General features: G+C 42.9%; 1 protein-coding gene across 2 annotated transcripts in view; it reads right to left on the bottom strand.

The window, feature by feature from the left end:
• Positions 1-15,635, bottom strand: part of SIN3A (SIN3 transcription regulator family member A) — an 87,614-nt gene that overhangs the window by 53,392 nt on the left and 18,587 nt on the right. For both annotated transcript variants that reach the window (XM_060174740.1, XM_016189415.2), the window contains exons 2-3: positions 10,940-11,161; positions 4,607-4,783 (exon numbers count right to left, since the gene is read on the bottom strand). In XM_060174740.1, coding sequence (XP_060030723.1) covers positions 4,607-4,783; positions 10,940-11,128 — 366 coding nt within the window. In that variant the 5' untranslated portion in view covers positions 11,129-11,161. The remainder of the gene's footprint in view (positions 1-4,606; positions 4,784-10,939; positions 11,162-15,635) is intronic.

Raw genomic sequence — 15,635 nt, 5'->3', positions numbered from 1 at the left:
AAAAAGATCATGCTTAAGGGGCTGAATGGTGGCATGCCTGGCTAAGTATACACAGTGTGCTAGGACCAGGAGTTTGACCCCTGCTCCCCACCTACAAGTGGTGAAACAAGTACTGCAAGTCTCTCTGTCTGTCTGTCTCTCTCTATCCCCCCTCTTCCTGTGTATCTCTCTCCCCTATCAAATAGAGGAAAATAAACAATGGAAAAAATGACCACCAGGAGTGGTAGATATGTGTTAAACATGCACCAACCCACCAGCAATAACCCTGTTAGGGCAGGGGGAATGCTTAAGTATCATCAACAATCTCAGTGGCAGAATATAGGACCTGCATATTTAAGACTCCAGGGCATACACTGTCTATGTCTAAGTTGGGCGCTTCTGGTCTGCTCACATACCTGAGACCTCAAGGTCCCAGGTTCAATTCCTGGCACCACCATAAATAGCTAGAGCAGTCAGTCATCCTTCCCACTCTCTCAAATTCTAAAAGTAGTAATTAAAATAAAGCTAATAAAGACAAAATAATTTATACAACATTCTAAATATGGCTCTGGTATGCTTTATATTTATACTGTACTTAATTCCCCTAGACCAATAGTGAGCAAGTTGCTGAGAACCTAAATCAAAAAAGGCAGGGCATAGGAAAAGTTAGATTAAATATAAGAGAAAAACAAAAGTCAAAATATCTGCTACATGTGGACATGTCCTTCTAGGAGACAGTGTTCATAATGGCAAAGTACTTGATATCACTAGGCTGGTGTCACCAAATGATGATTTAAAATTTTTATTTCTTTACAGTTCTTCAATATTTCCTGCAGCTGATTTTAAATTTTATGTAAGTGTAAAATAGGGAGAGTTGAAATATAGAACACTTGTTATAATAATCACACATTTTGAAAAGTAACACTCAAGTAAGTAGAGAGAAGGTTAGATGGGAACACACACTCCAGTTCTCCACAGATGCCTCATGAATTTCAAAGCATATCTACAGCACATGCTCAGCAGAACAGATGAAAATACTGACACTTCACTCACAAGTATAGTCTTCCCCAAACTTTAGAAAGGTTCCCCAAAAAGGAATGTGTTCCCCAAAGGACTTCAAGATGCCAGCCAACTCAACTATAAAGTATTTAAAAAGGAATAGAAAGGTTCAAGAATAAAGTCACTCTGGGCTGGTCAACTATACAGGTCCTATAGACATTCGTGTGCTCAGTAAAAACCTTCATGAACTAGGAACTAAGCATTCAAAAGGAGGCAAAAAAAAAAACTAAGCATTCAAAAGGAGGCAAAAAAAAAAGAGACAGTTTTGCATTAAAATAGCTCCTCCCACAAGGCCTTTCCTTCTTTCTTTTTTATTTTTAATTTAAGAAATGTATGCTTAATTCAGAGCCATGCAATTCAGTCTCATTAATGCACACTTGCACTGAACCACCTCTTGGCCCAATCAATTCCTCATGGGTTCTTGGCCATCTATCCATCTTTTTAGAGAAATGTCCATTAAAGTCTATGTCGGAGCAGGGCTAAACCTAGGATCTCAGAGTGGCAGTCAAGAAAACGTTTTGTATAACTGCAGTGCTATCTTCCTGTGCTGGCCCAATTTTTATCTTATATTTGCATAAGAGAGAAAATATAAAGGGGGCAGGGGGTTGCACCAAAGCAAAGGACTCTGGGGGAGGGAGGAAGGGACAGGTGAGGGCAGAATGGGCAATGGAGAATGGAAAGCAGTGTTGGGAGAAGGAACTATGGTGGGGAGAGTAGTGTGCAGACACCTGTCACAGGAAGATGAGATATTTTACCCACGTATCAACAACTGCACTATAAACCATTAATCCATAGTCCCAGAGGGATAAATAGGAAAGCTATCAGGGGAGGGGATGGGATACGGAGTTCTGGCAGCGAGAACTGTGCGGATTTGTATTCCTCTTATCCTATGGTTGTCAGTGTTTACTTTTTATAAATATGTGTGTATGTGTGTGTGTGTACCATAAGCAGGGCCAGGAGGTGGTACACTTGGTTCAGCGCACGTTACAGTGCGCAAGGACCCAGGTTCGAGCCCCTAGTCCCCACCTGCAGGAGGAAAGCTTTATAAGTGGTGAAGCGGGGCTGCAGGTGTCTCTCTCCCTCTCTATCTCCCCTTTCCTTCTCGATTTCTGGCTGTCTCTATCCACTAAATAAATAAAGATAAATAAAAAAATATATACACGGGAGTCGGGCAGTAGCACCATGGGTTAAGCACAGGTGGCACAAAGCACAAGGACTGGCAAAAGGATCCTGGTTCGAACTCCCGGCTTCCCACCTGCAGGGGAGTCACTTCACAAGCAGTGAAGCAGGTCTGCAAGTGTCTTTCTCTCGCCCTCTGTCTTCCCCTCCTCCCTCCATATCTCTGTCCTATCTAACAATGACAACGTCAGTAACAACAACAATAACAATAAAACAAGGGCAACAAACAGGAATAAATAAATATTAAAAAAAAAAACACACACACACACCATAAGCAGGGTGGTGGTAGATGGCATAATGGTTATGCAAAGAGATTCTTGTGTCTGAGGCTCCAAAGTCCCAGGTTCAATTCCCTGCACCACCATAAGCCAGAACTGAGTGGTGTTCTGGTGTTTAAAAAAAAAAAAAAAAAAAAAATACAGGCAAAGGGGACAACCTCACTGTTAAAACCTACATAGCGCACCACTGTGTACAACTTTCTTAGCCACTCATCTGCAAGAGGCATCTGGGCTGCTAAGTTTGGCCTATTAAAAACTGCTGTGGTAGGGCACCAAAGTAAAAACCCTGTGATGAGGGGGAGGGCGGACATGTGGCTTCCCGGCCGGTGGGGGGTGGTGGGGGTGGGGGCTGGGGGGTGGAGGGGGTGGGATGGGACACAGTCTTTTGGTGGTGGGAATGGTGTTTATGTACATTCCTAGTATAGTCGTATAAATCTCTAGTTAATTAATATGAGAGGGGGAAAATTAATTCTATGTCTCAAAGTTTTTAAAACACAGACTGAGTCTTTTTAATATACAGGCTGTGTGTTTGATATGTGGACTCTCTCAAAAGCCTAGACCAAGCAGATCAGAAACAACCAGTGGCAGAGCTACATAAGATACCAGGTACTATACAGCAAACCGTAAAAAAAGGACTTTTCAAAGTTAACCCAATTACCAAATAATGTGATGATAACATTAACTATCCATTGTCTTTTTGAACCCTAAGACAGGAACCTCACATCTCCACTAGAGAGCCTATTATTTCCCCCAGTCCTGGAACCTTAGGATAGGGCCCACTTTCCCGCACGCCTCTCTCAATCCATATCAAATAATATTGCATCTGCCAATTGCAACCTAATCAACGCAACGAGTGCCACCTAAACATGCTTCAGCTCAGACTGTGTCCAGAGACTTCAGGTGTGGAATGACAACCCTTCAGCTTCGTTACTCAGGTGAGACCTTTCCTTTCATAGTATTCTCTAATTCCATCCCAGGTGGATCACTTTCTAACAAAGTCCCAAAACCTAGATATAGACCAGGTTCTGTGAGAGAGAGCATATGTTCACACGTATCCATAAACTAGTGCAAAATATATATACCTGAAAGCAGAAGTACACTAGAGTTTGCAGTGAGTACCCCCCCCCCCAACACTTCCTCTCCACTATTCTAAACTTTGGGTCCATGATTGCTCAACAATTTGTTTGGTTTTGTATGTTAACTCTCTTTTCAGCCACCAGGTTCCAGATGCCATCAGGATGCCGGCCAGGCTTCCCTAGACTGAAGACCCCACCAATGTGTCCTGGAGCTCTGCTTCCCCAGAGACCCACCCTACTAGGGAAAGAGAGAGGCAGACTGGGAATATGGACCAACCAGTCAACGCCCATGTTCAGCGGGAAAGCAATTACAGAAGCCAGACCTTCTACCTTCTGCAACCCACAATGACCCTGGGTCCATGCTTCCAGAGGGATAGAGAATAGGAAAGCTATCGGGAGGGGATGGGATATGGAGATTGGGTGGTGGGAATTGTGTGGAGTTGTACCCCTCCTACCCTATGGTTTTGTTAATTTATCCTTTCTTAAATAAAAAATAAATTAATGATAGAGGACCTAGTGGGGGTTGTATTGTTATATGGGAAACTGGGGTATGTAATGCATGTGCAAACTATTGTATTTACTGTTGAATGTAAAACATTAATTCCCCAATAAAGAAATTTTTTAAATAATTAATTAACTAAAAAAAAACTGCTATGAACACAGATGTGCATACGTCTTAAAGGCATCGTGTTGAGTGAGACAAGCCAGAAAGATAAAGACCAATACTGACTGATCTTACAGGTGGAACTTAAGAATAAAGGACAGTAAGGAAAAACAGAATGTGAAACTTGAAGTGGGAGTGGTGTACTACACCAGAGCAAAGGACTCTGGCGAAGGAGGGCGAGGGACATGCTGAAAGAGGTCCTGGTATTTGAGGAAACTATACTACACTAACTATACTGTACTATACTATACTGAAATCATCAAGTCCCCCACACATACAAAAAAAAATTTTAATTCAGAGCATTAGGCTGAAGTCAGTATTTCCTGCCTAGAGATGAACTTTCTGAGGCGAGGAAAGAAACTGAATACCACCTTAAGCCTCTGAAACTGCTGCTGTCCCTGCACAGGTGCAACCGGTGGGGCTGGATGCGCATGACTCTGGACCACCTGGCCTCCGTGGGGCGGCACCGCCGTTGAGTGGTGATGGCTGCTGTGCACCGTTGCTATGGTCGGCCCATGGCTGCCAGAGCTCTGGGGCACAGCCGAAACCTGTGGTGGGCAAAATACAGACAAGAAATGTCAATACTTATGCAGTTTTCCCCAAACATGACCGATAGACACATGCATGCTTATCTTTGCATTCACAAAGACAACTAATTAGAAACCCAAATTTCCCACAAAAGGGAACTGGTGAAATAAAATTATAACCCACCCATACTATAATAGATTTCCTTGCAGCTACTGCAAACTACACAGCTCAATACTCCTCAAACTATCTGTGGTTGAAGGACTAGCTTTTTTTTACTTTTTTCCTCCAGGGCTGTCACTGGGGTTCAGCTGGCAGCACTGCGTATCCTGTAGGCTCCCGAAGGCCTTCTTTTTTTTCTTTTTCTTCTTTGTTCATTTTACTCAATAGGACAGAGAAAAACTGAGGGGGGAGATGAAAGATAAGACAGACAGACAGACCTGCTTCACAGCTTAAGAAGCCCCCCCACTGCAGGTGGGGAACAGGGGCTCAAGTCCTTGAGCATAGCATTATGTGAGCTTAACCAGGTGCACCACCACCTGACCCCTTAGGTTTCCTTTTTCACAGGTTCTAATCTATCATGGTTACCACTTTAATAAAATATAGTAAAAATTAATGACTAGAAAAGTAAAATGAAAAAATGCATAACACTGCAATTGTCCTTATTAGCTTTTACATATGTAAACTAGCAATGTACAATTGCTATATAAGTTTCTAAAGTATCAATTTCTGTGCTTACATTATTCTAGACTACTAGCTGTTTATATATTAACAAAAAAAAAGTTCACGGCCCATAACTTCAATTTATTGATGTGCCACATATCAATTTAAACTTTTAAATGTTTGAAGAGTATGTCATAAAGCGGCACATAATACAATAAAATTCAAGTCCCAGATAACAAATGCACAGCAAAATATCAGTATTTTTATACTTTAGCAATGGAATTAAAAGTTGTTTTTTGGGGGCCGGGTGGCGGCGCACCTGGTTGAGCGCACGTTACAGTGTGCAAGGACCTGGGTTTGAGCCCCCAGTCCCCACCTGCAGGGGGGAAACTTCATGAGTGCTAAAGCAAGGCTGCAGGTGTCTCTCTGTCTCTATCACACCCTCTCTCTCAATTTCTGACTTTCTCTATCCAATAAATAAATAAAGATAACAAATTATTTTTTTTTAAGATTTCATTTATTTATGAGAAAGATAGGAGGAGACATAAAGAACTTGACATGACTCTGGCAGCTTTACCACTGCGCCACCTCCCAGACCATGGAATTAAAAGATTTTTAATTTGTGGGCAGGGGTAAATAGCATATGGTTATGCAAAGAGACTCTCAAGTCCCAGGTTCAATCCCCTGCACCAACCATAAGCCAAAGCTGAGCAGTGCTCTGGTTAAAAATAATAATAATAATTAATCTGATGCTCTTTTTAACAATTATTTATTTTTTATTGCCACCACGGTTATCACTGGGGCTTAGTACCGGCACTATAAATCCATGGCTCCTGCAGACCACTAACACCATTTTTTTTTCTTTTCTTTCTGTGTTTTTGTTTTTATTTGACAGGACAGAGAGAAACTGAGGTAAGGAGACAGAGAGGGAGAAAGAGAAACACCTGCAGACCTGCTTCATCGCTTGTTAAGCACCCTCCCTGCAGGTGGGGAGCAGAGGCTCGAACCCAATTCCTTGTGCATAGTGGTGTGTGTGCACTCGCACCAGAAACAGAGTACTTAAGAGATCATAGAACCAGAGCTTCCTTTAATAAGGTGGGGGCCAGGTTTGAGCCTGGGTTACACACACAGCAAAGCTGCACACTATCCAAAGTGAGCTATTTCACCGACCTAATTTGATACTTTTAAAGTAAAACAGTAGTCTGGGTCGTGATGCAGTGGAGTTAACTTCCACATATGGCATTCAATCCCCAGCACCATATGTGCCACAGTAGTGTTCTGGTTTATCTTTTTTCCATTAATAAATAAATAAACCAATAAACAGAAACAACACTAACAAGGAGTCAAAAGAAATTAGTCAGGGGTGGAGGATAGCATAATGGTTATGCAAAGAGACTCTAATGCCTGAGGCTACAAAGTCCCAGGTTCAATCCCCTGCACTACCATAAGCCAGAGCTGAGCAGTGCTCTGGTAAAGAGGAGGGGAGGGGAGGGGAGGGGAGGGGGGAGGGGAGGGGAGGGGAGGGGGGAGGGGAGGGGAGGGGAGGGGAGGGAAGAAAAAGAAGTATCTATTCAGATGATTCTAAAAGAACTAATATAGCTCAGAAAGTTATTCATCCGACCCTCTATATTCCAACATGCACATGTGGAACAGCTTTCTACAACACTTAACTGGAATGAATGAGTATGTATGTATGTATGTATTTCTGAAGGCTGGTTTTATATGCATAGTTTGCAGTAGCAACAAAATTAATTATCCAGATTAAAGAGACAGTCATGAACCTGCTTAGATAAAAGGAATCGATCACTTAAGGAAGTGAGTGACTTTTCTTCAAAGCATTTCCTAAAGTAAACATGTACTCTGTGGTCATCATGACTATTACCCCAGCCCTGTATGAAATTGCTGTACTTCAAAAGGACTGCACAAGGAAAAGTGACACCTAAGGAGTCACCATTTCTTACTTACCTGGGTTGGCCTCTTTATTAAAACGAATCCCCATGTGGTCTGGGAGGTGGTGCAGTGGTTAACAAACTAGACTCTCAAGCATGAGGGCCTGAGTTCAATCCCCAGCAGCACATGTACCAGAGTGATATCTGGCCCTTTCTCTCTCTCCTCCCATCTTTCTCATTAACAAAATAAATAAAATCTTTTAATAAATAAATAAAATAAAACGAATCCGCAGGGCGGTGGTGCACTTGATTAAGCACACATATCACAGTGCACGAGGACCCAGGTTCAAGCCCCTAGCCTCCACCTGTAGGGTAAAGCTTCACGAGTGCTCAAGCAGGGCTGCGGGTGTCCCTCTCCCCTCTCTGTTCTATCCAAGAACTGAAAGTAACTGAGGTCTGACACAAACTGTCAAATTACTCGAAAGGAAGATTATACAAATTTACATGACCATTATCAGCCAACTCCCCACCCCCTTTCCTCTATTTCTTGAATCAGACATGGCTCAGCTCTATCTTTATGAGGCTGAATTTGAGATCTCTGAGCTTCAGCATGAAAGTCTGCATAAACCATGGGTGCTCTCTCCTTAGCCCCAGCCATACTTTTTAAATAGTAAGTAAGGGGACTGGGTGGTGAAGCCAAATGCTATTTGGTTACTTATAATAATATTCTAGTATTATTCACAAGCCATAGAAAATTATCTGTTGGCCCCGTGGTGTAATGGTTAGAACTCTGGACTTTGAAAATTATCAACTTAAAAATTAGCACATATGGTTCTCTTTTCTCTCCTATGTCCCCACCGGGAGAGGCATGCAGAGTGGGAGGTGGCCATTGTGGTTTGGCACCAGGTGGCTTAACCTGCTGTGATCATACCCAACTCTGGGCATTCCCATGTGAATAAAAAATTGTATTACCGTGCTGCCACGAGTTCCTGGGTCCTCTCTCTTGCCCGCAACACTAGCCCTTCTCTCTCTCTCTTCCCTCTTCTCCACTCTTTCTTCTCTATCTCTTTCCTCTCTCCTTTCTCTCTTTCTCTCATTGATTTGTTGTTTACCCAGCCACCTTTCCTTGAACATTTAGGTTGCTATCATATAGACTGCTGTAAATTATGCAACTATGAACATGACAGAGGCAGGTGATGGAGAACCCAGTTAAACACACATCATGTTAAACCAAAGGACCTGAGAAAGGATGCTGGTTTGAGGCCCCAACTCTCCACTTGTCGTGGGGACTCTTAACAAGTGGCAAAGCAGGTTTTCAGGTGTCTGTCATTCTCTCTGCCTATCTTTCTCCCCGTCCTCTCTCATACCTCTCTGCCCTATCAAATACAATGGGAAAATGGTGACTGCCAGGTGCCGTGGATTCCTAGTGCCAGCACCTTGTCCAGTGATTTAAAAAAAAAAAAAAAAAAATTAGCACATATGTGGTCCTGGAGGTGACGCGGTGGATAAAGCATCAGGCTTTCAAGCATGAGGTCCTGAGTTAAATCCCCGGCAGCACACGTACCAGAGTGATGTCTGGCTCTTTCTCTCTCCTCCTATGTTTCTCATCAATAAATAAATAAAATCTTTAAAAAAAAAAATTAGCACATAACATTGCTGTGAAAAATGCTCCTAGACTGGGGGCCGGGAAGTGGCACACCTGGTTAAGCGCACACATTATGCAGTGTGCAAAGGACCCAGGTTTAAGCCACAGCTCCCCACCTGCAGTGGGAAAGCTTCACAAGTTGTGGAGCAGGTCTGCAGGTATTTATCAGTCTCTCTACCTCTCTAGCTCCCCCTTCTTTTCTCAATTTCTCTCTGTCCTACCAAAATAAAAAAGGAAGAAGGAAAAAAAAGAAAAAGAAAAGTGGTAGATTCACAGTGCTGGCACCAAGCCCCAGTGCAACCCTCGTGGCGGGGGACAGGCAGACACGACAACGGGACAGACCTTACATTTATTAAATTTCAAGCTCCATCTAAGATTGCCTAGCAAGGCCAGACCAAATGATTTTGCCAGCCCTAAGGGCCAAACGACCCCATCCCTGCTTCACAGGCACAAGATTCCTGGTTCGGTCACTGGCACCACGTGTCCAACCGTGTTCTGATGACTCCACTAAATATACAAATGAATCTTCTTTGAAAACCCAAAACGAACAGATAAGAAAATGAATGATTGGTGCTGGTCAGGATGTGGAATAACCGAAATATACGATGCTATTCACAATACAAACTGGCCAAACTTTGACAAACTGTTAAAACTGTCCTATTACTCAACAATCCCTCTCCCAGATACCTAAGCAGGTACGTTTTAAGTGCCCTCAAACATGCTGACTGCACTGCAAAACAGATAAGGAGTTTGTACCAGAATGCAAACCAACCACTTCACTAATAAGCATACTGTTCAATGTAGCTCTGCCTACCCCCACAGCAAGACTACCTTTATTTGGGGGAGTGGAGGTGCAGTGTGTGTGGGGGGGTATGAGGAGAATGGTGGAGCCCATGGCATACAATGCAATAGAGTACTACACCACCAGGGAAGCTTTCTTCCAGGTGTCCTCTCTATCTGAAAAAGTCAGCCAGGAGCAGTGAAAGACACACACATCCAGAGTTACGGAGTAAACTCTGTTGGATTTTTATTCCAGGGGAAGCTTATCTTGTCGTGGATTACCACTGCACCAAATAACATTTATGGGCAGAGGGTAGATACATAATGGTTATGCAAACAGACTCTCATGCCTGAGGCTCCCAAGTCCCAGGTTCAAGCCCCCACACTACCATAAGCCAGAGCTGAGCAGTGCTCTGGTAAAAAAACAAAAAACAAACAAAAAGCAAATAACATTTATAATATCTTCCTTATAACTGGAACAACTTAAACTGTCCCTCAAAATTAGAATGGATAAATTTAAGTTAGATATAGTCATATAATTAACAGTGGTAAAAAAAAAAAAAAAAAAAAAAAAAAGACCCAATTACAGTCGTCCAAAAACAAGGATCAGTCTTAGGAACTATCCAAGAAGAAAATATACACGTTCTTATTCATATTAAAGTTCAAAAATAGGAGCCGGGCAGTGGTACACTTGGTTGAGTACATGTTAACCATGCTCAAGGACCTGCCCAGCCCTACCCACAGAAGGGAAGCTTCATGAGTGGTGAGGCAGTGCTGAGGTGTCTCTCCACCCCCCAGTCTCTCCCTTCATCTCAGTTTCTCTCTATCCAATAAATGAATAAAACATCTTAAAACAGTTATTAAATATTAAAATAAAGTTCAAAATTAGATAATTTATTGTCTAGAGATAAACAAAAAGTTATTTTTAAAAATCAAGAGAATGATAAACGCATAGGTCAAGTTAGTGTCTACCTCTGAAGAGAGGGAAAGTAAAAGAGAAGGACACACAGTGAGCATCAAAGGTTACAAGTCTTCAAAATATCTCTGATGAATATACAAGTATACCATGTTTTCATGATTTTACATACTTTAAGCAATCCCACTAATATATATTTAACACAATGCTCAATGAAGTTTTAAGTTGGATGAAATCACAGGTGCTGCGCCCTCCTAGCCCTCCTAGCCCATGTGCCCCATCTTACCTGATAGCTGGGTGTCACAGAGTACTGGATCCCCGTGGCCGACTGCATGGTCTCAGACACAGCTTCATACACGGGAGGGGCAGGGGCGAGCACCCGGTGCTGGTGAGGAAAAGCTTCCGTGCTACCAGGGATCCGGCGCTGCTGGGTCGCATACACCGGTGACTCCTGGTCATCCAAACGCCGCTTCATTCTGTGTTCATGCTCAGGGATGCACTACAAAACCTGCAGAGACCAAAAGCAATGACATGCAGACCAATTCACATCCCAGTCAATGTGCACCATTTAAGATCAGTGGCCCCAATTTAGTGTACAGCAGCTCGCAGAACCAACTCTCCAAGAGACGGTCACCGGGCAGCCTCAGTGCACGCTGCATCCACACCTCTCCACCCTTCAATCTACAGGCTATAACTGGATGACAAGTTTTCAATAATTAGCTGTATTTAGTGCAGTACTACAGAACTGGAAAGTCACCTCCAATTTAAAACGTTATTTTAAAGATTTAAATTTAAATCTTTCTTTATTCTCTAGTTTTCTCCTCAAAAACCCGTCATTGGATTCAATAACATGAGTTACATATTCACATGCTACAACTCAAAAGATCTTTTCTCTCAAAATCTGTCACTGTAGTCTAATTTTGAAAATATCAACTGTTTCAACAATGGAATGGCATCACAGAAAGAGCAGCAGAGCAGAAGAGGACACTAGTGCTGCACATACCAATGTACATTAGAACCAGTTCTTCACTGATGTGAGTTTCAGCCTTTCCAGCTATAAAACAAGGCTGGAATGGATGCACGAATGCTTTCTAAGGTTTCTTCTGAGGGGATGCTAGAAACCCTTATGTTACTAACTCCCCTGTGGTAAGCTCATTCTTCCCTTGAGGGCACAAAACCTAATGCAGTGGCCAGGAATCCAGGCAGGTCTTTTCCATTATCAGAATCACCACCACAAGCAAATCAGTTAAATGTTCTAGTCATCCAAAGACAAAAATGAGGCCAAGTCTCGCTGCTTTTTTTAGTCATAAAAATATAATTTAGGGAGTTGGGCGATAGCGCAGCAGCTTAAGAACACATGGCGCAAAGCCCAAGGACCAGAGTGAGGATCCTGGTTCGAGGCCCTGGCTCCCCATCTGCAGGGGAGTCGCTTCACAGGTGGTGAAACAGATCTGCATGTGTCTGTCTTTCTCTCCTCCATCTTCCTCTCCTCTCCCCATTTCTCTCTGTCCTATCCAACAACAATGACATAAATCACAAGGGCAACAAAAGGGAATGAGTAAATAAATATTTTTTTAAATTCTTATAACAAACTATTAATAACAAAAATAATAAATTATTTTTAAAAATGATTATATATAATAATTTTAAAAGACACTTTTTCTTTTTTTTTTTAAGATTAAAAAAGGGGGGGAGCAGGCAGTGGTGCACCAGGTTAAGCGCACAAAGTACTATTCAGAAGGACCAGCAACGAAACGGGTTTAAGCCCCCATCCCATGCAGGGGGGATGCTTCACAAGTAGTGAAGAAAGTCTGCAGGTATCTATCTTCTCTCTATCCCACCTCCCCTCTCAAAAAAAAAAACAGGAAAAATGGCCACCAGGATTCACAGTGCTGGCACCAAGCCCCAGTGACTGTAGGAAACACAAACAAAAAAACAAACCACACTCCTCCATCGGAAGTAAAAAATGAAGATAGGGGAAAAAGAAACAGAAAAGAGGACCACAGATGGTGGCGCATCTGATTAAGCACACGCATTACAGTGCACAAGGACCCACGTTCAAGTCCCTGGTGCCCACCTGCAGGGGGAAAGCTTTGAGAATGGTGAAGCAGGGCTGCAGGTGTCTCTCTGCCTCTTTCCCTCTCTCTATCTCCCTCTCCTCTCTCAATTTCTGTCTCTATCCAATAATAAATAAAATAATTTTTGTAAAAAATCTTCTACCTAATTTCCAAGTCCGACCAACTCTTCTTTCCTCCATTCCCTGGAAACGCAAGTCCTGATGGAGAAGCAGATCTCTTAAGGACTCCTGAACCTGCTTTGCCTCTTCTCTGCACTCACCGCCATGCTCAGCCAGCCCGTTGCTCTAGTCCTCGGTCTTGAAGTGTCCTGGATTTTTCTCACACCTTAACTAACACCACACAGAGCAGCAGTGACAACTGTTTCATTTGCAAGCCAAATGTTTTTAATATTATCTTTTTACAAATTTCAAGCCACAAATATCCTGTTGATCAAAGGACCAAGTCTTCCAAATTTATATGTGAAAATATGTTGAGCTAAGATAACCGGAAGTAAAAGCACACTGCTGACACTGCTGTGGAGAAATAGCTGGAAAGTGCTTACCTGGCTGTGTTTTCCTAGACTTTTCTAGCATAAAGTAGCATGTCTTTAGCTCAGTATTTCAAAAGTTTTCAGACATATTAAGAGATTGAAAATAGGGAGTCAGGCGGTAGCGCAGCGGGTTCAGCACACATGGCGCAAAGTGCAAGGACCAGTGAAAGAATCAGTCAGAGCAGCGGCTCCCCACCTGCAGGGGAGTCACTTCACCTGCGGTGAAGCAGGTCTGCAGGTGGTCTATCTTTCTCTCCCCTCTCTGTCTTCCCCTCCTCTCTCCATTTCTCTCTGTCCTATCCAATGACAACAATAACTTCAACAACAATAAAACAACAAGGGCAACAAAAGGGAATAAATAAATATTTTTAAAAAGAGATTGAAAATATAGATTTACACATGTTGTTCAATACTTAAAAGAGTTATCAGTCAGCTGGCTATGAACCCAGCCACTTCGTGTTAGGATGAAGAAATGGGTGTAGTAAGTGGATGGTGTGAAAAGTCTTTAAAATTCTGGGACCGCTACTTCTTTGTCTACCCATGACCTACACCCTGGGCTAGTCTTGAATCTGCTTGAAATCTAGATTGGGGCCAGAAAAAAATGGCTCAGTAGGTAGAGTCAGCCTTACTTTGCTTTCTTGCTTTCTCATTAAGTAAATAACTGAATCAGGGGCTAGCTGGTGGCACACCTGGTTGAGCGCACATGTTACAATGCACGAGGACCCAGGTTCAAGCCCCTGTCCCCACCTGCAAGAGAAAAGTGAAGCAGGGCTGCAGGTGACTGTTTCTCTTCCTCTTTTATCTCCCCTTTCTCACAATTCTGTCTCTATCCAATAAGTAAATAGATAGTTTTTAAAAGAACTTTAAAATTTTTTTTAAGTAAAATAAAAAACTGAACCAGGTGGGCCAGGTGGTGGCACACCTGGTTGAGTGTACATGTTATAATGTGCAAGGACCGGGTCAAGCCCCTGGTCCCCACATGCAGGGAAGTAGCTTTTCAAGTGGTGAAGCAGAGCTACAGGTATCTCTCTGTCTCTCCCATTCTCACTTTCTGTCCAATAAATATTTAAAAATTTAAAAAAACGTAATCAGGTAAAAGTGTGTATGCATGCCCACGTTCAGCAGGGAAGCAATTACAGAAGCCAGACCTTCCACCTTCTGCATCCCAGAATGACCTTGGGTCCATACTCCCAGAGGGTTAAAGAATGGGAAAACTATCAGGGGAGGGGATGGGATACGGAGGTCTGGTGGTGGCAATTGTGTGGAGTTGTACCCTCTTATCCTATGGTTTAGTCAATGTTTCCTTTTTATAAATTTAAAAAAAAAAAAAGTAATGTATGTATGCATGAAACCCTGAATTCAACCTCCAGCACTGTATTTAAATAGAAATAGAGAAGCAAACTAGATACTTAGTCACCTGAGATTAATCTGCATAACCAGAAGTCAAGTTTACTAATTCATACAAGGTTCACCAAGTTAGATCAGAATAGCACAGCATAGAACTATGGGGGGAAAAGACTAGAGAACCTGTTAAAACCTGGGTTGCACCCCAAACTCCTAACTTATGTAACTCTACCCTGTCTCTTTATCTGCAAAAAAGGTTATTACACGACATAGAGATAAGCAAATGCTAGTCTATAGGAAAATGGAAAAAAAAAGGGGGATTGTTTTTATTATTATTATCATTTTATTTATAAAAAGGAAATATTGATTAAACCATAGGATAAGAGGGGTACAACTTCAAACAATTCTGTATCCCATCCCCTCCCTTGATAGCTTTCCTATTCTTTTTTTTTTTTTTCCTCCAGGGTTATTGCTGGGCTCGGTGCCTGCACCATGAACCCACCGCTCCTGGAGGCCATTTCCCCCCCCCCCTTTTACCCCTCTTCCCCCCCCCATTGTGGTTATTATTATTACCATTGTTGATGTTCGTTGTTGAACAGGACAGAGAGAAATGGAGACAGGAGGGGAAGACAGAGAGGGGGAAAGATAGACACCTGCAGACCTGCTTCACCGCCTGTGAAGCGACTCCCCTGCAGGTGGAGAGCCGTGGGATCGAACCTGGATCCTTACGCCGGTCCTTGAGCTCCGCGCCACCTGCGCTTCACCCACTGCGCCACCGCCCGACCCCAAGCTTTCCTATTCTTTAACCCTCTGGGAGTATGGACCCAAGGTAGGTTAAGCATTAAAAATGTTTAAATTCTAGGATCAAGTGCTGTATTATTACTATTAAAATATCATTCCTTGGGGGAGTCGTGCGGTAGTGCAGCGGGTTAAGGGCATGTGGTGCCAAGCACAAGGACCGGCGCAAGGATCCCAGTTTGAGCCCCCGGTTCGAGCCCCCGGCTCCCCACCTGCAGGGGAGTCTTCACAAG

Source organism: Erinaceus europaeus, chromosome 16, assembly GCF_950295315.1.
Source record: "Erinaceus europaeus chromosome 16, mEriEur2.1, whole genome shotgun sequence".
Classification (NCBI taxonomy): Eukaryota; Metazoa; Chordata; class Mammalia; order Eulipotyphla; family Erinaceidae; genus Erinaceus; species Erinaceus europaeus.
The sequence above is the reverse complement of the archived record's forward strand: the minus strand, read 5'-3'. Positions and strand labels throughout refer to the sequence as shown.